The 24736-nt window shown below is 37.6% G+C and overlaps 1 protein-coding gene across 1 annotated transcript in view; it reads left to right on the top strand.

Annotated features, from left to right (window-relative positions):
- Nucleotides 1–2519: 2519 nt before the first annotated feature.
- The window catches only part of SUMO1 (small ubiquitin like modifier 1), a 582241-nt gene continuing 560024 nt past the window's right edge, over nucleotides 2520–24736 (top strand). The window contains 1 exon segment of the mRNA XM_044075100.1: nucleotides 2520–2745. Within this exon segment, the coding sequence (XP_043931035.1) occupies nucleotides 2734–2745 (12 nt within the window). The 5' untranslated portion in view covers nucleotides 2520–2733.

Here is a 24736-nt window from a genome sequence, read left to right on the forward strand (position 1 = left end):
TTCATTTTATAACAATAACTTAACAAGAAAGTAATGAGAAAAAAAAAATGATATACAATGTCCATAACAACTATAGGGGAACACTTAATATTTCTCCAACAGATTAGATAATTTTGTTCAAGCAAGAAATAATGGGTTGTGTTGTTAGTCCTTGCTTTTATAGAAGCATTCTCATTCTTACAAATGTATTTCATAAAAGGAATAAACTCAACTTTAAAGACAGGAATAGACTGGGATTTCCAATTTTTAGTAATAATTTTCCTTGCTATAGAGTAGATAGACCATAGTAAAAATGTTTGGTTTTTAGGAATGACTTCAGAAACAGGAACATTGTAAAGGATAAGTGAGTCAGAAGTTATACAGTTGTCATTTCATAGAGCTTTACAAAGATATTTAAAGTCTAACCAAAATGCGGAAATTATTTTGCAATTATACAATAACCCCCCCATTAATATTCCAAAACGTGCATGCAATATACCAACGTTAAAAGGTCCGGTTGCTCGGACTTTTTTCCGTTGGTATAGTGTCCAAAACCTTTTTTTTTTAATTAAAAAAAAAAAAAAAAAAAAAAAGAGGAAAACACTGAACAATGGAGACTTTCTTTTCTCTGTTGCGTCCATTTCAAAGCACTGATGTACTGGGTATGCGTAGGAACGCAAGTCCCATACACATGCACAGTACATCAACACAAGGAAGCAGTAGACTGCCACCTGCGGAAGAACACTAATGCGTCGTTATACAAAGACATTATTTAAGAAAAGTAAGTATTTTTTTTTCTTAAATAATGTCATTGCATAATAGCAATAACCATGGTTGTGGCATATTGAAATTTACCCACAGTTGGCTTTATTTAATCATTCAGGCGTCGCCTCGTGATTAACCAATGCCAACTGAGGGTAAATCTTCAATATATAACACTACGTCGTTGGTTATTGCTTAATTAACAACCATATATATCCTGTCAGCATGAGAGGGTCCACATCTCCAGCATTTAATTTCATTTTCTTGTACATTATTGTTAAGTCTATGAGGGGTGAAAAAACATCTATGTAAAAATGTCCATGTGTATACACGCCAGAAAAGGGAAGATGTGGGTTCTTTTACTGACTGTAAACAAAGTTTTTTTAATCTTTTTTCTGGGAATACTTGTCTATTAACTCCACTTCAAAAAGAAACATCTGTTTTGCTAAAACAATTTCTGAATATGTTATAAATAACATATGTATGAATTATTTTTGGGTGAGTTATTAATAATTAGATCAAATCCAAGATTTTTAAGTTACTTTTATTGTACGCCTCTAATGAGGGTACAAGCTTGTATGTATGTGTTTCGGCTTTTTCCCCTTTTAGGGGGTCGCCACAGCGGAACTCCGGTCCACTCATGATTGGCAGTGGATTTTTACGGTGCCGAGTTGCCAGCCCAACACCCAACCTTCAACGAAGCCACACCCATTCTGTTCGCACCTACCTGCAAGCCTTTAACGTCACTCGACCACGGGGAGGGCATACAAACTCCACATAGAAGGCGCTCCAGCAGAGAATCGAACGAGAGGACCTCTTGCTGTGAGGCGACAATGCTAACCGCTGCACCATTGCGGCTTAATGAGGGCACGAGCTTAGTATGTATAAAATCCTTACAAGTTTGGATGTCCAGCCAATTACCATATAACCTGAAAGTTTAATCTGTAAATATAACATGCAACTACGTCAACAAGCTCTATATCCAATCTGACGTCTCTTGCTTTTAATTGTGTCTGTCCATGAGAATCGAGTCCCTACTAGGAAACACTACTAAACCATTGTACATAAACAATTTGTTTTATATTTTCTAATGTTATCTAACTTCTTGTGTAATCTATGTAAGTTTGTCTACTTGGAGCTTTTCTCCCCGGGCCTCCGCTGAAAATGGACATGTATCCAGTCGGACTATCCCGGTAAACAAATGTAAAATAAATAAATGAATAAACACAATTGTAATTTTGCAAATTATGTCTGGTGCAAAGAAACTGTCTTCAGAAGTTTAAATTCCACCATTTTCTAAGTATCAAAATATGTGATTTCTGAACTAAAGCACTGTACTACAGATACAGGTTTACCTATTAGTCACGGTCCTTTCTCAACAATTCCGAGCAAAGCAAATATAATGGGAAAAGGACAACAAAAGCCTAAAACTCCGAAACAATAACCAACAGTACTTTAACTCACTAAAACAGAATGCCATATTTTGCAATGACGAGCAATTAAAAAGTATGGTATTATTGCATGAGTTTAATCCGTGGTGATTTACTAGCAAATCGAATTTTTTGTTTTCACAAGGGACACCGCAAAATTATGAGGTAAAATCGGAGAATCTTGAAAGTTATGCACATACAGAGCAGTAAGACAATACAAATAATATAACATTTACAAATCCAGCTTTGCACACAACCATGATCCTCCTACTACACAACCTCATATCTCACTTTCAACCACAGCCAAAGTACCAATTACAATTCCTATTACGAAATGTGCGGAAGTGGCGGGATTGTGATGTAGCTCCGGCGGATGTACCGCCTAGTTTGTGCTACGAGACCTTTCTGAATTCTTACAGGAAGAAAACAATAGAGCTGTTTTGGAGTTTATATTGATTCTGTAGTACGAAATAGGCCTGGACTTCCTCTTGGAGTAAAATTTGTTCTTTGACAGAAATAATCTTTTCGTTTATTGAGATATCTGCCAACTGCATTGAGAGTCATGACCGAACAGGTAGGGGCCTTCTTCTTTAACTTGGCTTCGTACATTTATGCGTGAGTGCAATTGCTGAGGGGGCAGAATTGAGGAAGACAATCGGTCGGATGCATTTTATATAAAACTGCTGTGTTGATCAATATGGGAGCTGTCGCCAAATTGCTTAAGTTGTGTTTGAAAGCTGTAACCGATCCCGCTTATGTTACCCACTGCAGACACGATTGTATGTTTTAAACAGACTTTGAAAAGCTTGTCCGATGCAAGGAATTGTAGAAGTTCTGATTCACAATGAAGTACTAGGAGTTTAAAGTCGGACAGGTGTTTTTTTATAACATTTGCCTGATTATTCCGGTTTAATGTTGCAGCTAAAGCACCGTTTGTCATAATTATGCAGTTTTGCATGAAATATCAGTCCATGGATACTTACAAAATGCATTTTAGATGTTAAGATTTGAAAGTGGTTGGTAGAACTTGCATTACGTGGCTAAGGTTGGCCTGTGTTATTTATGGGATGGTTATATTGTGTAAATCAATGTTAAGTGTAGTGTGAGGGCGCCTTCGTTTAGTAACTTTCAAACACATATTGTTGTCAGCTTATTGACTATGTTTTGCTGTGTCTTAATGCTGATATAAAGTGGTAAGTGGTGTTGTCAACTCTTGATTGTCATTTAGGTTGGCTAAGTTTTGTTTTTGACATGCCACATGCTGTCACATTCTTGTGCCTTTGTTACTAGTGCATGGTGTTTGTTTTGTTAGCGTAACCATAGAATCATAGGAAGTTACTAGGCTATTTGTCCTGAGGTCCTTATAAGCCTAGCCAAGAGTTTAGTCCATGTTTAGACAACTTAGCACCGAAAGCCCCCGTTCAGCAGGGACACAGGTGGAATCCCAGGGAAGTATTTTCTGTTTTCCATCCAGTTATCCAGGTGTGTGCTTGAAAAGGGATAATTAGGTACTCTGCTTGATGTGAAGAGGGAGAGTATTCCACAAGTGGAGTCTCTGGGGCATAAATCTGTCCCGCCAACAAGTCCTATCGAGGTCACAAACTAGGATGAGGTCGCACATGCGGGTTACTTGAGTGAAGCCTGCTTTGCGGATATGCAGTAGTCCCATTAAGGCTAGGTCTAAGATTGCTTTGTATGCCAGACCGAGGTCATCTCTGAGGAGTCTGCATGAAACTGAGTAGAGGAGGGAGAGGGCTAAAGCACATACATGTGTAGGGTAGATGTTTGAGGCCCTGGATTCTTCTGGTGAGGAACCGCTGTGTTTTCTCCAGCTGTTTCATGCGTTTTGCAAGGTACATGCCGAAGGGGGCATTGTACCCAATAACTGGCCTTATAAGGGAAGAATACAGGAATGTTATGACCTCCTTAACCCTGGATGAGATATCCTTGCTCATGAAGTGTGCCATATAGAAAGCTTTCCATATAACGGAAGCAACATGGTGGTCAAAAGTCTGGTTGCTATCAACCTGGGTGCCCAAATCCGTCATGACTGCGTGCTTGGGACATTATTTATGTGATAATATGTAGGAACATCACTCTCTCCAAAGGGGATGATGATGCATTTTTTGGCATTCTGCTTGAGGCCTCGTTTCTGGCACCAGTCATTTGTGTGGATGCGACCCTCTTGGAGGACGTCCACATCACTTGGGGAATTGATGACCATGCCCAGTTTGTAGTCCTCTGCAAACCTGGTCAGCCGTAGCTCACTGGTTTTGGCCTGCACCTCCGAGAAGTATATCCCGAATAACAGAGTTATATCGATGAGCCAGTTTGTTACCCATCTGATAACGTATGGATTGAAAATTAGCTGAGAGAGTTTGTCTACTATGCCCGAGTGAGGAATAGTGTTGAATGCCTTGGCCATGTCAAGGTAGGCGGTGTACACAGTCTTCCCCTCGTCCATGGCTTTGGTGACGGTCTCAAAGAAGTCGACCATATTTAACAGACACGATTTCCCCTTGACAAAGCCAAACTGTGTGGGGTCGAGTGTTTGGAGTTTCCCAGTGTCCCCGTTAATGAAGTCCATGATAATCCGTTCCATGGCCTTACAGATCAGGCTAGTTAGACTGATGGGTCTATAATTTCCCTGATCGGTGGATGCTCCACCTGTGTGCAAAGGGGTGACAGTAGCTGTCCTCCACTCGGCTGGGACAAAGCTGGTTCTCAGGCTTTACTTGAATAGGGTACCTGATGGTGCTGCAAGTTCATGCCCGAGTTCATGTCGGATGCAGCCTGGGATGTTATCGGGTCCCGTGGAGGCTATATTTTTTGCCTTTGAGACGGCAGTGATGATCTGTTCCCTAGAGATAAGGGGAGTGGAGCAGGTACTGGGGATGTCTTGCTTTACTGATGAGGGGGACAGAGGTGTGAAGTTTTCACTGCATCTGTCAGGCAGTAGGTTTGCTAGATCTACAGCATTTGTGTATTGCAGTGTAGGTTTGCTAGATCTACAGCATTTGTGTATTGCGGTGTCCTTGACTACCAGTTCTGAACAGACCTGGGTGCTTCCTTTGAGATTGCGGACATAATAAGAAGGCCTTGTGATTGTCTCTCATAGATGTGGCCAGTTTTGGACTCAAAGTTGGCTTTAAAAGGATTTCACAAGTACTCTTATTTGCTTGTTCAGGCTAGGGAGAGATTGCTTCCAATTGGGCACCTGCTCCTTCTTGGTCCTGGACAGCATTTTTTTTCCTTTTGTTATATAGTTAGTTTATTGCAGATGTCCACCAGACAGGTTTACTCTTCCTTGCGGAGGATGATTTTGTCCTGTCAGCTATTCCTGATTCCATGCATCTATATAATTGCTTGTATAGTACTTTGGTGTAGATTTAGACATTGGTGCCAGTTCCAACAGTGGGGGAGGGGCTGTGAAGCTGTTTATACCATCCCTCAGGAGGCTGTAAACAGCTTTGGAGAATTTTTTTTGTTTGACCCTAGCTAGTGGGGGGGGGGGGGTCAGGAGAGATGCTAACTTCGAAAGTGACTGCATTATGTTCAGATCTTACCAGGGAGGATGATACTGTAGGGGTGCTGCAGCGGTTACTCATGTTGGTAAATACCAATATTATCACCTCTTGTGGGGGTATTGACTAGCTGTAAGGAATTTGCTTTGAGAAAATCAAGGAATCTCCGGGCATTTGCGTTCTGGAATTTGCATTGATGAAGTGTAGGAATCTCTGGGCATTTGTGTTCTGGCATGAGTAGTTTTTCCAGTCTATGGTTGGGTAATTTAAATCACCGGGATCAGGGTAAAGGGTTGAATCTTGATAGATTCAAAGAGGTCCAGATAGGTGGAGTGGGCATCCTGAGTCAAATTTGGGGGCCTATAGCTAGCTGTGATTTGAATAGAGGTCTTGTCAATGGTTAACTGCACCTGAATTGTCTCCTGTATGTCATACTGTTTGACCAGCCTGGAGGTGTGTGTCTTTAATATACATTGAAACTCCTCCTCCTTTGGCTTTGCTGCTCAGGGTTTGGGGTCTAAATGTATGATAGGAAGAATAACTAGGTAAGGCTGGGGTGCCCTCTGCAGTTTTGAACCAAGTTTCTGTGATTGCACAAATGTCAGCATCTTCCAGGGTTAAGAACTCTAAAGCAATGTACCACTAGGCCATGATGCGGTTTGCTTTAGGTCCTGACTGCAAATGTCAGTTAATTTGTTTTTTTTGTGCATGTATGAGGAAAGTGTTTATTACTTGTAGGGTTATAGGTAAGTACTAGGCTAGCTGCCCTTGTGGACCATTTTAAGCCTGGCCATTTCACTTTTTGTGCTCAAAATAACCTGGCCCATTTTGTTATAGATTGGCCTTACCCATCCCATGGTCGATCATATATTACTCCTAATTAGAATAACCGGGAATAATGAATAGATAATTTGAGGGTACCCAAGCGTATAATAAAGCAGTTAGGAGCTGCATCTGTCCCTTAGTAGTAAAGGGGCAGTCCTGTGGTAAGTTTTTCTGGTTCCTATCCATAGATCTAAGTTGTGCTTGTAAATGGAGGAGGATGAACTTTGTTTTATGTCTATGGGGAGTCTGCAAAATACAACTGTTCATCCAACCCATTCTGTTGATGATGCAGAAGAGGTTTAGATCCCTAGACTGAATATTTCTTATACAGTATAGACTTCTGTTTTGTTACAGAATACCAAATTGGTGATGTAAAGATGGTGTATGTATTTATTTTCATGTATTGACAACCACTGTATTTGACTTAGACGTGTCCCATTTTTAGTGAAGTCTCTGGGGAAAAGCGATGTCTCAAACATTAATACAAGAATAACGGAGTATGTTGGTATTGGGTAATGTCTGCATAGGAAAAAAAACTGCATGGTTTTGATATGATGTAAAGAAAGTACAGACGGTAAATATACAAGAGATAAAAAGAACTAAAAATTGCACTGTCTAATTTTCATATTTTTTTTATTTACTGATTTATGGGGTCTAGATCATGAAATCGAAAGACGTAAAGGTCGACACCTACTTGTCGAAATATCTAAAACGTCGAAAGCAGTAAATATCGTAAAACAAAATACTGAAATGTTTTACTTGGCCATTTCATGTACACGACGTGAAACGTCACTCGCAAGTTACTCAGTATATGTAAATTATTATATGTTGATATTATGTTTGAATTACATTATAGAAAGATATAATGTAGAATAATGAAGATATCTTTCATAACGTGGAAATATCATGGTGTAAAGTATTAAAATACAAGGGATTGTATAAATATCAGTATGTAGACTAGTTCGGCGTGCATACCCGTTATACCGGTAGCAGCTATGGCTAAAGCTAACAAAACAGGACCTGGTGTGATCGGTAATGTGTACGAGCGTGTGGATTCACAAAAGGGAAGGGATATGCTTATGATTGAAGGATATCTGTACGTCTTAGAAAAGGTTGTGAAATATAAAAGGTACTGGTGTTGTTGTTTAAAGCAAAGCCATAAGTGTAATGGTAGGGCTGTAACAAAACGGAAGGAGTTGCAGGACATCTTAATGAAGTCTACGGTACATCAGCATTATCCAGATGCAACAGAGATAGATAAGTACATTGCCTGTGCGAAGCTGAAGCACATGTCCAGAGATTGTAGAGCAACTCCTGCCCTGTTAGTTGACTATGTGTTGGCTAGTACTTCTTTGGAGAGTGTCACATTACCTACACGTAGGTCCCTGTTACAACGTATGAATAGAGTAAGACGTAAAGGTCTTTTAATGAATGCAAAGCCTACTACTTGTCTATCTTCCATTTCATTAGATGAATTTAAGCTAAAGGAATCTAGCTTTACTCAGGAACGTAAGGTGGATGTACATTCTAATTTGCATGTATTTGTATTCCCCACTTGGGAAAACTTAGTGGATCTATGTGACAGTAAAATGTGGTTCATGAATGGTGTGTTTTTGACTAAGGGGAAGTTCTGTAGGCAGTTGTATAGTATACATGCCATCATAGATTGTAATAGAAAATGTGTACCTTTTATTATATGCACTAATGACAAAGAAATCCTTTAAAGCGTACAATTTTATGTGGGAGTGTTTGCTTACATTATGCACACGGTTGAACCTAACACTAAAAGTGAGGTTCCTGTTGTGCGATTTCGAGTTAGCTGCAATAAAAAGTATTGCAGCTAACTTCAGTGAAGTTATTAATATAAACACCGGGTGTTGTTTGCTGGACCAAACAAACTCATTCGGCATTTCGATTGTCTATGTTTACATTGTTCGTTTAGGTATTTCGACAAGTAGGTGTCGACCATTACGTATTCAACATTTACGTCTTTCGATTTCATGATATAATTTGAATATTGCAGTCAACTATCTTATTTGTGTTAAATTTGCTGCATATAGTCTTGGCCATGGCAGAAGGACTTGAATATTCTTAAAGAGGGGTTAATGTTCTTAAAGGAGAAGGGGGGTATTCCTGTGGAACAAACTCCCTATCAATACAAAACAAAGTTCATCCTTGTCCATATTCAGGTGCAACTTAGGTCTGTAGTTAGGAACCAGAAAGTTTACCTCGGATAGCTGCATGTACTGCTAATGGGACAGAGGTAGCTCCTAGATGCTTTATCCCATACACTAGTCCCCTTCAGTTGTCGGTGGTATGATCCCATTTATTCCCATTATGGGTGATATGTAATTATTGACCATGAGATGTATAAGGCCAATCCTGTACCAAATGGGATAGGTTATTTTGAGCACAAAAAGGGAAAATGTTTAGGCTTAAAATGGCTTAAAAGGACAGGTAGCCTAGTTCTTGCCTATGAACCTATGAGTACTGTGATAGTATCTGTGAGCAGGAAGTTCATTGGAAATGGGTGGCATGTTAAGCAGGAAGTTTCTGAACTTGCTTTAGTGTAATTGTTTCAGGTGTAAAGCAATTTATTTTGTCTGCTTACTTGATTTGGTTCTGTTGATATACTCAGGCCTTTGTATTCCCTTTTTGATAAGAGCATATTTATAGAGTAGGAGTAGTGAGTAGCTAGTCAAAATTATATTTTGCAGGGCGGAAGGGGCATTTGTAGTAGCTATTGGTTACTTCAAGAGAGCGGCTTTTGCACCCTGCGATGTGTTTTGCATTTTTGCATATAGTAGTCCTGTAATTTAAAATCCTCTCTTTCCTGTTACTAATTTATTATAACTTGCATACTATCTTGAAATTTTGATTGATTTTCTTTCTAGGTTGGATAGCCACTGATGACTGTGTTGTGTGCTTTTTAAGCCATGGTTAGTAAGCAATATTGTTCTATGTAAAGGAATCTGGTACTACACCTGTGAGTTCCTGCTGAAGGCTCATCAGCTGTTATTCTTTTGTATGCTGTTTTGCACACGTCTAAGAATATCCTTTTCTTCTTTGTAGACTTTGTTTCTCAAGGACCATCTCTTGGTTCCTTCCCTGTAGGCTAATTACGTTTTATTTCTCCTGTCTGTTTTCTTTTTTGTGCTGTTAGTGAGGGGGAGAAGCTGTTATGAGTCCTTGGTAGCACTAGGGGGAACTTGCCTGCTGTTGAACCCGTGATGCTCAGTGTAAAGAAATGTTAAATGTGTGATGTAGCATTATCTGCTATAGTTTTTTTTTTGTGGTAGTGGAGTTTAGGCAGCTTTTCCACCTAAATTTAATATTTAGTTGCATAGCACAACATAAGTTGTACCAGTTCATTTCACCCCTTTGAGTACATTGCCTGTGCTTAACGTAGGAGGGTCCCCACCTCCACACACGTTTACCTCAGTTTAACAGTTTTTACAAAGACAAAAAGTTGACAAAGTATGATGTCAGTAAGTTGTTTTGCGAATTGTTTGTTTTAGTAATTCATCCTTAAGAGTGTGTATATTGTTACTGATTTTACTTTTGTCTCATGTGCTTTGGTCACAAGAGTGAAATATTGTTGTTGAATTTTGCATGAGTAAATCCTTGTTCATGGCTTGCTGATATCGTATACTTCATCGTTTACTAGTTTGCTTATTTGCAATTGTTGATTGGGTGAAACCCACTTACAGTAAAAGCTAGTGGAGAGAGGAGCACCAGAGAATTATTGTAGTCAATCAGTTCATATATAGAAATTGGTTTAGCCTACAGAAATGCTAAAGTTGCGCCTTGTGGTAATTGACAGGAAATGTGAAGGAAGAAGAGTTGAACCTGATGAGGAAGAAGAGTAGAACCTGATAGGGAATTACCCAGTCATCAGTACAATTAGCATACAGGTTACATGCATATTAAGAATGTTTGAGGCTAAAAAGGGAAGAAAAAACCCAGTATTTGAGACTGGGTATTAAGCGGCATATAGTTTAGTGTATACCCAGTCCCAAATGTAATCTGAATCTCTGGTTACCTAAATTGTGGTTGTGCCCCCTGGTAAATTTTAGTGTAAAATTCAATACACTTGCAGCTTTTACAGATTTTAATCCCTTCAATTTTAATAGTCCATTGCGAAGTAATCAAGATTTTGAACGTCTGCATGCATCTGTTAATTAGCATGTTTTTACCATCCACATGTGTTTTATGGTTGGGCACAGATTGGTACTGATGGTATACAACTCCAGTTGAGGCAAGTAAACAGCAAAAGGTGATATTGGTCCCTTGGGGAGAGCTAGTTTTACTTTGAAAAGTTTTTCTCCTTTAGTTACTCTGGTTAGCATTGTGTTAGTGTGAGACAAACTGTGGGCCTCAGAAAACTATGGCAGTGGATTTTTGAGAAGGCAGATTGATGCTTATAAAGCAGAGAAATGTTAAAATATGGAAAAAGCAGCCAAGACTTTTATATATATATATATATATATATATATATATATATATATATATATATATATTACACACATACATTGTGTATGTGTGTGCATATACATATATAAATGTACACACAGACTCTTCAGACTATGCTTAGCAAGAAGTCTTGGGGTATTGAGAAAGCTTATCAACTGCACTGACTCTTACTGAATGGACTGCTGTAAAGTCCAAGTGTTATGTTATTGCACCTCATTAACATGGTTTGACAAAAAAAGCAAGTTGTTTGGCAACTGGCAGAAGTGTACAATTGAGGGGCATAAATCTTCCTTAGCTGTTGAGTATCACAGATGTAAGATTCCGCTTCATTTGTCATTTCCTGCAGTTTTAAATCAAATATTTGGTTTTCCTTTGCTGATGTGAGGGTATCCGTGGGTCTACCTGTGGTTGAGTTTAGTAGATTTGGAGGACAAATATGATGCGCAGAACAGGGTAATGTAAGAATCTAAGATGTGTGTGTGATTTTTCTCTTTTTTTTCTCTAGTTTTCTTTGGGAGTATGAGATAGGCCTAAAGATTGGCTTTAATTGTAGCTCACCAGAGTAAGAATCTACCCATCTGTCTGCTTATTAATAGCTGGGCTAGTGCTTGACTTGCTGGTAGACTGGTTTTGGGGAATTTATGCCATTGGGATAGAAATTTTGTATTTTTTTTAGGTTATAATGTCAGTAGTTTTTTCCTTTTAATAGGCCTAAGACTGCAGATGTTTGAGAAGGTGAACTGTATGAACGACATTTAGGATATGGGGTGGGAATGACTGGTTCGTAGTTTCTGCTTTGACAGCTTTATTGATAACACCCAGTTTACAAACCGCAATATTATACAAGCTTTTCTTGTAGCATTATTCAGTAATTACAACAACCAAAACAAAGCAATGTGAACACGTTCTGCTTACACATTTGTTTTAGGTAAGATTTTAACACTATATATTAAAACTTTAAAATGTAAGTAATTACATTGTGAATGCTTTCCTTTGTAGTATATAATAACCTTTAAAATATTAATGACTCGGATGTTCCTTAACCTACAGTATCGAGGCTTCAATTTTAACATTTTCTCGTGTCTTGGCATTTGATGATAGAAGTTTCATTTTTATATTCTTCATAATTTGCTTGTTTTTGTATTTGTGGTTCCTTACTTTTCCACTTTCTGGTGATTGATTTGTTTCCAGCTTTAAGTAACAGTATGGTGCTATAACTATGAGTTTCCACATCAAATAACAGCTTTTGTCAAAACAAGTATGTGAAATAAGTTTTACGTCTCCAGCAGTCCTGAGGAACACTTGTTTACACTCTCACAAGAATCTGAAGAATTTAAAATAGTACTTAATTCAGATTTTTGCTTCTTTGCTTTTGTGGCATGTCTGGGGACTGGGATAGCTCTTTATACTATGAAGATTTACCTGGGCCACCACTGAAAACAGGCTCTTTAAGCCCCAGTGGACTTTCCTGATAAACAAATGCAGTAAAATAAATAAATAAAAATAATGTTCTTGTCTATATTTTATCCCCCAAAGGACCCATTTTTGACCATTCATCCCTTTAGAAGGTATGCTGTTTCTCAGCACAGAATTATTTATTGTGCTGTTGTTTATTCCATAGTCTGCACCCCCATGCGTGTATTGTTCCTACACCCATTAGTTTTCTTTTTCTCGTTAACTGATTCTTGTACATTAATCAAGATGTATCATATTTTTGGGGAATTTTTGTTTGCAGCCCTCAGTCTTGTGTAGCATATATATTGGAACCAATTCATTTAGCCAAGTGTCTTTTTTTAAATTACTTTTTGTTAGCTCCTTCTACCATCATTCCTATGCCCTTTTCAATTTTGCCCCTTTTCCTTATGATACACCCAAATGTTTATTAAAGCTTTCCTGTCTGACTAAGGGCCGGCATCTCCTGTAATATTTTAAGCCTTGCTGCTAGCAGTATGCCTTCAAGTCAGGACTCCAGTCGTAAGTCGTACATTATATTGCCAGTAGGCATTTTTGTTCCACTCATATAAATTTAGTAGCATTTTTTTCCCTTAATTTATTAAAAAATCGTTTGAGGGAGGGGCAAACCATATGACGTGGTATGACATAAACCACTGGACTGCCTACCTGAATTCTTTGTCAAATCTAGGCAATTCTTCCATAAACATAATGATCTATCAGATGTCTGTTGAAGGAAAACTCCATCTTGGGACACACAAACATTTTTTTCTTTTTCCATTGTATTTTGTTTTCTGAGTTATTTTTAATGTATCAAAATCTTGTACATGGGCGGAGCCTAGAAGGCCAGGTAAGCACAGCACTTTTTTTGAGCTCTATAAAATTAATATAATACACAGGAATTAGACTGATATATATGCTTACATTTTTATAAAATCTAGTTACGAATAGTCTAAACTTTAACTTTACAAAGTTTTTATTCCAAACAATTCCTGTCAAATTATTTGAGACTAAATTTGAAGGAAAATGAACAGCTAAGTCTTCACAATCTGATGCTGCACTGAGGAAAGAAAGACAGTGGTGTCTTCCACTCTACAGTTACTATCACTGAAGATAGATGACTTCCAACAAAAGCTGGAGAATTTAAGTGAGAATAGTTCTAAAGAAATTGAAGTATTTAGAGACCTTTTTCAACAACATCAAAATAAAATAATGGACATGGAGACGGCCGTAACTGACATAGATGGAAGATTAGAGGAAGAAGAACTGCACACAGACTTTCTTCTCAAACAAAACACATGGCTAATGAATAAAACTGATGATCTTGAAAATCGAGAGAGAAGATGCAATATTCGAATTTTTGGAGTACCAGAGAAAACAGAAGGTGAGAACATGATTTTATTTTTGAATAATTGGATTCCCAAAATGTTAGACTTGGGCTCTTGTTTTGGTATAGAAAAAGCTCATAAGGCAACTGGTAAGCTAGTGCCCCCCCCCCCCCAAAGCAACACCAAGATCTTTTGTTGTAAAATTCCTCTCATCTTGATAAGGAACTAGTGTTAAAAACAGCTTGGAGGAAAGCCCCATTAAAATTTAACCAACACCCATCAGATTTGACAATGACTACTCAGCGAGAATTCTGGACATGAGGAAGAAATGTTGGCCACTGGTTAAACATCTGAAGCAAAACATCCGAGCCCAAATATTGTATCCAGCAAAAATTAAAATGCGCCTTTCTTCTGGTACAAAAATCTTTAACAACCTGGATGAAACTAAACCATCCCAGAGGATATGGACTTTCCTGTTTTCTTTAAAGAAAACGTCTGCGAAAAACACATGGAATTATGTAAAAAAAAATAAATAACCTGAGCAGCTGCTACAACAAATTTATCTCTCAAAGAATCAACTGGTAAATAAATCAAACCCCCTTTTTTTTTTTTTTTTGTGAGTGATGTTTCTTAATTCATACTTACTGTGCCTCATACTTACTGTACCGTTATGGTAATTAATGCTGTTTAAATATCATAACACAGAGCAAATAGTTAACCTACAGAAATAATGTTAAGGATTTGCTTAAAGTTTAATCTCATTGCATACTGAGGTAATTTATAGCCAGAAAGAAAACAAAACTAAGCTGATTTCCAAATAAGGCACTGTTAGTAAATCTAATAGGTGCAGCTGCTTCTTTAAGTGAGTTGGGGGAGGGCTCCATGCTGCATATGTGTATAAATCTTTATGCAGCTTGTTTAACCAACTACATAATGTAAAGTGTCACCGTAACTTAATTCCAGATAATTTGTGTGTTTTTTTTCATTTATTTGACCTTAAATGCTTAATTTTATTGTTTTATTAATGTTAGAGTATCTGTTAGACTGTCTGAAACTGGGAAATAGCCACTATTAAAATGACGCCATTTTATAGGTTTATTTTTCCCTTTTTTACCTGTCAGTCATTTTTACTCCAAGAATGTTTAAATTCGAGGTGAAGCTTTTTCTTACCTCAAGATGATCCTCGAGCTGTAAACTGCCTTGCCTTCCCTAAGGCTTCTGGGGGCTGTTAGTCCATTCTGCTATGTTGTACTCTACAAGAAGTGTAGGGAGCAGTATTGGAGATGCACCCTTATCTTCAGACTTCCTAATTTAAAGTTGAAAATACTTAGACTGCTACATTTAAGTAAGTTGGACTATTTTACTATGTAATATATATATATATATATATATATATATATATATATATATATATATATATATATATATATATATATATACACAGACATACACATATATATATGTGTGTGTGTGTGTGTATATATATATATATATATATATATATATATATATATATATATATATATATATATATATAATGTTACTGTTTTCAAGCTGATGTTTAGAAATTGGAAAATACTTTAATATGATTACTAATTTAAATTAAAACTGACAGAACCAAGCATAAGCCTAAATCATTTCAGACTTGGAAGCATAAATATACGCACGATTTAAAGTCTCTAGTAGTGTTTCCTGATTATGTAATACTTGAAGACAACAAACTGTGCAAGCTTTTGAGAACCTTCTGTTATAACTGTACCATTACTTCCAGTGCCAAGGAAGTTATGTTAGACTGAAAACAAGTACAGAATATTTGTACAGCAGAACTTGATTAACAGCTTTTTTATATTGCTGCATAAGACTAGAGGTTTTAATTGGGTGTCCTCTAATAACATTTATGACTAGAAGGTGTTATAGCTCTGCTAATTGTAGACATGAAGGCAGTTACATGCAAAAGAAAACAAAATCACATGCTTCATTACTATGGGGACAAGAACATGTGTGAGATGGTCCTGGATTCCACTGTCAAACAGTACTTGTCAGAATCTTTTGCTAACAGCTGTTAAGGTGAATAAATGCACAGTTAAATGTGATTATGATACTGTAGATAGCCGCACTAAGATAGTGACCTCATATCCAGTCCAGTCGGCAGGTTTTAGCTATATAGAAGCTTTTATAACCAAGAATCTTGAGCAAGGAAAACTTCTAAGAATCATCTGTCCGTTGAATAAAAGGTGTAAACAGCTAGATTTAACATGTATTAAAATGCATGAGTTGACCTTAAACTTTAAAAAACTGAAAGCATTGTTGCATCAGTACAACCTAGTTAATAAGGTTCCTTTCCTTAATGGACACAACTTGCTTCTGTATTATAAAGTTGGTTGGAATTTGTCTATTATATGTAAAACATCTAAAGTGACTACAGTCAAACTGAGATTGTTTAGAAAGCAAAAGCAAGTTAAGAAGACTTTGCAGAAGTAAAAGAAATAAATAGATGCACGATGAATGGTTAGAATATAACACGTAATAAATTATATCAGTCTACATAAAAGATGAAATAGAATTTGATGTAAAGAATTTTGTTTTAATAATATAGGAAATGTAATAATCATCACTAACCTTTACTTAACAGTGCTTGGTAGCTATATGACGCTGCATTATTACCATTATAAGAATAGCCTATATGAAGTTTTCTTTTTGCAGTGTTGAACAGTCAGTATTAAGCACATTTTAATGTAGTCACCTCACTTTGATTTGGTCATTTACTACTACTTGTTACAAATAATATAGATAACAATGTATTCAGACCTTTTAATTCTATAAAAATAAACGCAGAGCAACTTTATCTACTCATCTAAACAAATGTACTTCAATATATTTCAGCGAGGTAAGTGTGAAACCCCTTAATGTTAACCTAAGAGAAATCTTTGGGAGCTTTTACTCTTATGTCCAGCTTTTACTTGATTAGAACAATATAGATGAACAAATGATTAGAGTGTTGATAAATAACTATGCTCAAGCCATCATAAAGTATTAATTCTTATTGACTCTAGCTGTTGGATAAAGATTTTGTACTTGTTTTAAACTCATTTTATCTTGTATAGTAATTCATGTCAAAGATTAGAACTTCAACATGTATTACATATGTAACTTATGATACTAATATATGTGCATTTCTCCTTTTTTTTTTCTCACTACATTTTAACAACGTAGTGGAAAGTGTTCAATCATTTGTATGTTTACAGCACAAGTCTGTATTTTAGAGCTGATAGGTATGTTCATGATGGTTTGGGAAAGCAGTTTGACTGATTTTATCTCATCTTTCAAACTGGGAATTCTTTTAATTCCATGTATGTGTTGTGAAAATACATTATTTGTTTCTCTGTTTTAATATGATTATTTTGTTGTTGCTTTCTGCACTTAGGCCTGATTTATAATATAGTACACATCATAGTCACAGTCATGATTCTTGCAAACATGTCACTTGAACAAATCAAAGTTTGGAAGTCTCAAATTTTCATTGAATGATTTGAGATAATCAATAGTTATTGACCATTGGAGAAATTACTCTTATAACTCACCATGTCTTTGTCTTTAGCTTCACTTCATGTAAATGGCATCAATAATTCAAAGAGGAGGTCAAACCTTTTGAGGTACCTTAACTTAAACCCCAAATAGCATTCCTACAGGAAACCCATTTTAAAAATGCAGAAAAGGATGTTTGGAAACCAAACACTTTTTTATATAGTACTAGCTCATGCTTCATTTAACTCTAAAAGGAGAGGAGTAATGATCATATATACGAATGTTATCTGCCCACAAGTATATATTATAAGCATGAAGACCCAGAAGGACTGCTAGCTGTCACTATCCTAAAGTTCAGTCCTAGAATTTGGATGCTTGGTAACCGTTAATGGTTCCCAGGAGTTGGTGCTTCAACTGCCAAACAACATCTCAATTTTATTGATAGTATAACAAAAGGGAATATGATTCTAGGGGGTGATTTTAACTGCTTATTAGATAATTCTGATACAACAAGTAGTTGTCCACTTAGACTAACACCCACTGTTAAAATTCTTAAGAAATGGATAAATTCTCATAATCTGTACGGTACATATGACTCTGAAAATAACATCACTCTGTTATACACACTGATCATAGATTTAAAACTCAAACCAAAATAGATAAAGTCCTTATCTCCAATGATTTCAAATTAAAGCTTACATCCTTTACTATCCTTCCTTGTCCTTTATCAGACCATGATTGTCTTGTGTTAGATGTACAAACAGACTTCACGAAACTAAATATTATTACTAGAATTCCTGCCTATTACTAGAATTCCAGCCTATATCACCAAACTTTTGTGTCTTTTGGCTTTTCCCGGTCAGGGATCGCCACAGCGGAACTCCGGTCCGCTAATGACCAAACTAAAAGACTTTAAACCATGGTTATTATCAGAATTAAAATTCTTCTTGGAGACAGACAAATTCTGAAACAAACATTATTATGGTTCGGGATGCTCTAAAGGCATATATTTGTGGTAAAACTATAGCCTGGTATAAGAAAAAAACTTACTGAATGGGAATCGGAACTACAGAACCTTCAGTCTCAATTAACCGCCTTGAGATGTAAGTTATCACAATTAAACTCTTATTAAAAAAATAGATGCAGTAAACCAGACATCTAGATATTTTGGCACACAAAAACTTAGCATTAGAAAAAACAAAATTAAACTCTTATGCTCTTACTCCCAAACACATGCACAATTTCAGTGAAATTACACTCCAAGTCAAGTATCTTACAATTATTACATGAAGGTACTAAAGAAATTTTCTGATATCAGAGATATTATTAGAAGCCTTTAGATATAATTTCACCAAACATTATAACTCTAATAATTTAAACAAAAACGTTACAGCCCAAGAATTAATCACTTTAAATTTGAATGCCGTCCTAGAAAATCTTAGTACAATTCTCGAGAAACAAATAACCTTTAATGAAATAAAAAAATTAAAATCAAAAACCTTAAACCTAACAAGGCTCCCAGCATAGATGGCATTATAGCAATAAGCTTTTTCCAGATTCAATTATATCTTTACTTCATAACACCCTGGGTGAAGTGCAGACTAAAATATGATCTCTCCCTCTTGTAGATACTCCTTGATTATTCCTATTCTTAAAGGAGAGCAGTGGGATATTAAAGCAGATTGCTTAACCTGCTGTCTCTTTTAGTCCCTGTTTGATCCTGGTTCAAAAAATAATCACCACAGCTTTAAAAAAGAAATCCAATCTACTGTTTTACCTCATAGGTTTCCTACCTTTCTGTATTGTTTGTTTCCGTTTGAAAAACCTCTAACTGGCTCAATTGCTGATCACGTCTGCCGGACTTCCTGCTGTAGTTACCAGGATGTTTCTTGCAGAAAGTGATGTAACCAGTGCCTTATTTGCATGCTGTATAGACGAGGCAGGGAATCTCCCACAGTGATGTCAGAGCTGCCTTGCCCAGCCCACTCTCTATTCTAATCTGAATGACAAACTATAATCTCAATTATCTGAACAGCCCTACCAGTAAGTAACAAGGTACAGTGAGGAAGTACAGGCAACAGTACAGTAACAGCTGCATGAACAAAGAGCATAAATTTGCAATGACCATGTGTACACATTAATTGCAGGTTTTTACATAGGAAGCAGATATCTGTCACAACCAACAGACAACATTACATAAGATTACATGAAGTATGTGATACCTTAATCTTAAATTACCACTTAAAAAATGCAACTATTGTCATGCAAGTACGTGAAATATATCATGTTTATAGTCTATCAGTTGTTAGCTATTTAACCAAACTGGAAGGAAAGAAACTGGGAGCTTGATGGTTTGCAAAGCTGTGATTTCTCCCAGTGCTATGGAGCTCAAATCTAAATTTGACAGCAGGAGGAGTACAACAAAAAAGTGCCCCACTGTAAGGAAGGAAAAGCTGTGACATAACAGTACATTAGTCAGGTCACCTGCTGTGAGCTGTCAATCACCTGCAGATAATGGGTCAAATTACCCATGGCACTTTGACAGCTAGGGAAGGTAGGTGTGAAGGGGGAGGGGAGATACCTTGAAGAACTACAATTCAGGTTTCACAAAAGAAATCGTTAGCATTTCTAAGAGGAAGCAGCAATAAAGTGAACTTTTCAATTCTGTTCTGTGGCATTTGCACTGCTTGTGTTTGCAGTAGTCATTGAAAAAGGAAAAAAAAATGTTAACCAAAGCTAGGTGACTACAACACAGCAGTGAATGCCTGTAAAAGATGTGCAGTGATGGGAGCTTTAGGGAAAAAGTGGAAGACATGATGCAATTATTTAGAGACAAACAATGCATTCTGTGATACCTAGAGGCAGACTAAACAGTCAGAATTACTTCAAGATGCCCGACCCCATGTGGTCAGACTCCAGAAATTGCATATAAAAATATCTAAAAACCTGTAAATAGTCCCAGAGTGGTGTTAAAATGTAAGAAACCAAGCAAAAAAAGGTAGAACTCCACACCATCAAAAGAACCTTTTAGAACTAAACTCTCATATAAAGTCACTGTTCAATCTCAGCCTTACTATAGGATATGTACCCAATGAATGGCGTACAGCAACAGTGGTCCCACTCCACAAAGGTGGTGCCACAACAGACCCCAGAAACTATCGCCCTATAAGCCTGACTAGCCTGGTCTGCAAAGCTATGGAGCGTATCATCATGGAACGACATTGGGAACCTCCAGACACTGGATCCTACCCAATTCGGCTTCGTTAAGGGCAGATCTTGCCTCTTGAACCTGGTCAACTTCTTTGACACAGTTATCAAAGCCATAGATGAAGGGAAGGTAGTCCACACAGCCTACCTGGACCTCGCAAAAGCCTTCAACACAATATCCCACTCGGGCATCATAAATAAGCTCACCAGCTTAAATATCAACCCCTATGTCACAAGATGGGTTGCAAACTGGCTCAGGGATAGAACCCATATGGTCAGAATAGCAGGTGCCATGTCAGATTCTAAACCAGTTACAAGTGGTGTCCCACAAGACTCAGTCCTGGGACCTCTCTTGTTCGGTATATATTTCTCCGAGGTTCGGTATATATTTCTCCGAGGTACAGGCTAACACGGGTGAACTGTGGCTGACCAAGTTTGCAGATGACTGCAAACTGGGTGCTGTAATCGACTCTCTGGCTGACACGGGCATCCTCCAAAAGGGTCTCACAGAGACGGATAACTGGTGCCAGAGCCATGGCCTAAAGCTAAATGCCAAAAAGTGCATAGTCATCCCCTTTGGGAAAAACGAAGTGCCCACAAATTACCACATGGGTGGTAATCCAATTGGGGAGTTGGGGACCCAAGTAGATGGCAATCTCTCCTTTGACAATCACGTTGCCAAAGTGGTTAGAAAGACCTTCTATATAGCCCACCTTATCATGAAATGGTTCACATCTAGATCAAGAGAGGTCATTGTGCCCCTCTACTCATCTCTTATCAGGCCCATAATTGAGTACAATGCCCCGTCTAGGATGTACCTTACCCGACACCTTCAGCAACTGGAAAGACCCCAAAAGTATCTCACCAAGAGGATCAAGGGGCTCAAACAGATGCCCTATGCAGTTCGGCTAAAGAAACTCCAGCTCTATTCAGTTGCGATTTGTGTCTGAAGTATAAAGCCATGTCCAACCCAGAATTAATGGACATGCTTCACCTCAGGAAATCCAAATCCCTTAGAGCTACACACTCCAGGGACTTGAACCTCAGCACAGAAATAAATAGGACATGCTGGAGGGACAGATTCGTATCCCAGAGGCTCCCCTCACTCTGTAACAAAATCCCAATCCATGTTAGGCAGAGCCCCTCACTGACCCTCTTCAAGAGAAATCTTGACGAGTGGATGGGAGATCATAAGTTTACCCCTCGGATCTATTCTGTGTCCCTGCTTGACAGCGGTACAGTAAACTAAACTAACCTTAAAAGGGCTACCTGCTGTGACCTACTATACAGAGGCACAGTCAACTAATCTAAAAGGGTGGCGAAAGCCAAGCACACTCTGGCTAGGCTTATAAATGCCCTAGGGCAGATAGCCTAGTATCAACCTATGAACCTATAAAATGACAAAGCTTTCAGATATAAACTGTCCTCCTTCAGTGTTACATAAAATGGCTATAAAAAAGCATTTCTATATACACTTCATTCACACCACATGACACAGCAACCTATCGGCAGCATCTCTCAAAACAGCAATTAAGCTTTTAAAATCACAGTAGCTGCTTATGTACATAAGTAGTACTGAATAATTTTTTCTTCAATTTTTGAGTTTCAAAACTGGTTTGTGTAACCTGTTTATATAATCTTGGATATTTATCTGCTTCCAGTCGAATGTTGTTGTTGTTCTTTTCGGCTTTTTCCTGGTTTGGGGTTGCCACAGCGGCACTCCGGTAAGCTAATGATTGGCAGTAGATTTTTATGGTGCCGAGTTGCCAGCCCGACGTCCAACCTTCAAAGAAGGCACGCCCATTCACACATGTCTTTCGAACGCCACTCGACCGCGGGGAGGACATGGAGACTCCACACAGAAGGCACTCCAGCCAAGAATCAAACAGGAGAACCTCTTGCTCCAGCCGAGATCTGCTTCCAGTCGAATAATCCATTCATATTCTTTCATATCTACATGGTTTATTAAATAGTCACGTCTAGTATTCAGATATATAACATGTATAGCTGAGTATCGTCAGTTTCACTAATATGTTTGCCTAGAGAATTGGTAAGGACTTTCCTATGTTCTATAATCCTGTCTTTTAATCTCTTAAAGGACAACCGCGCCCTCAGACTCAATTGCATCAGATCTAACAAATGATGCACTCTAAACTATAAATTCTATGAAATACCCCTGAACAACCTATGCAAGAAATTAGGAAAAAGCCATACATAGAAGTGGACAAAGGCACAAATGGAAAAGTGCAGTCTGGGTCTGGGTCTGCTGCAAACACACAACTACTAAGAGTATGTTGTCACCTGTTGTTTGAGCAATATTCATTTTCCCTGAGAGCACTGCTTTGGCTTGTGTAGCCCCCCCCACACACACACAACACGCACACATCACTTTCGCTTAGTCCCTTCTGGTAGCAAATAGAATCCGCCATAACTCATCAAGCATTACACATAACTCCCAACATAAAACCCCAAACATTTATTACATGTAGCAAGATAAATAATAGCTGATGTATTGCATGTTGCAGTATAATGAAAAATAATTTTCCTGCTATTCACAGGGTGTACAAATTCAACTGATGGATTTATGCTAGAAGAGCAGAAGCAATTGTGACAAGGGAAAGTGCCCTTTTTATTAAAAATGGAGACAGTGTTATTTAAAGAGAAGTCTTTAGAACAGTTATTTTTTCAAATTACTACAGTTACGATAAGTTAACATAGGTCTATCTGATTTTCATGGCAAGTTTGGCCTTCAGGACATCCCAATTATTCCTAATAACATTCTCTCTCGTCTTACTAGCTCTACTAAAGGTCATAAGGTACCTCAAAGTTTGTGACTGGGTCATGCGCGTATCAGTGGTGGCACCAGTTATCCGACTGGAAAAATAAGGTTTAGCTTTAGAATCCCTTAACTGTAGGGCGTCCCTCCTAGCTGTTTCTATTTCATCCATACTGTAGCCTCTTAGTCATTTCCTGCAGCTGAGTTTCACAAATCCCTGAGTATTCATCCTACTGGCTCGTAAGTATTGACTTTTAAGGACACTTTTTTTCCTTTTTACATGCGTGCTCTTTTTATGCAAGTATTTATTTATTTGCACATCTTTTTATGTATGCATGTCTCCAAACCAGACCCTATCATTTGTAGTTGGACATCCAAAAAGCACAAAGAATTCTCAGAATATGTTGTTTCAAATTTTAAGAAATTCAACACTTTTTAAATATTCGTAGAAAACCTGCAATTCCATAACGGTACCATGCCATACCAAAAAAATATAGTCCACAAATCGTTTATAAAATGAAATGTTGGACACATGGATTAGCACTTCCATACACATTTATTCTGTCCCATTTTCCAAGGGTCAAATTTGCATACCTATTGGCTACAGCCGTGCCCATAGCCATTCCAGATACTTGATGGTACACTTGTTTTTGTTTAGTAAACGTAAAAATGTTGTTTTCCAACGCCAAATCCAATAGCTCACAAATGGTTTCAGTATGTCTAGTAGTAAAGTTTTCCATACTCTTGTAAAGTCTCTCTTTTATACAGTTGATCCCATAAATATTAGGAATCACAGTAAAAAGGGGCTTTATATCAAGCGTTACCAAAAGAAGAGTCATGGGCGCGGCTGTCATACCAAATATATAGCTGAGTTAGAAAGTCACCTGTATCCTTGGTGTAACTTGGTATGAATTTGAAATACTCCTTGAAGATATCCTGTAGATGTACCGATATTGATTCAGTCATCCATCCCCTCCCTGACACTATTGGCTTCATTGGAAGTTTCTCCAGGGATTTATGTATTTTGGGGACTCCATAAAGTAAAGGAATGGTTGGACATGGTACAGTGAGGAAATGGAAAATATCAATATCTGTATCACCCATCATCTGCAAATCATAGATGCACATATTTGTTTTACTAATCCTAGCATCTATCTCTCTACTACCAATAGGCATGAAAGTTTGTCTAACTAGTAGCAACTCGGTCATGGATTGTAGATATTGTTCCATATCCATCACTACGATGGTGCCCCTTTTATCGGCTTCTTTTATAACTATTTGGGTGTTATTTTGTAGTAATTTTAATGCTTGGGACTCCTCAGCTGTCAAGTTGTATATATTTTCAAAACTCTTACCATAAAGATCATGAATTTGCCTCTCATAAATTAAATACACTAATAACAGGATCACTAACAGGAATAAAGGTACTACTCCTTTTTAAATGACTACCCACAG

This window comes from Protopterus annectens, chromosome 6.part0 (genome assembly GCF_019279795.1).
Source record: "Protopterus annectens isolate FY-2018-M chromosome 6.part0, PAN1.0, whole genome shotgun sequence".
Classification (NCBI taxonomy): Eukaryota; Metazoa; Chordata; order Ceratodontiformes; family Protopteridae; genus Protopterus; species Protopterus annectens.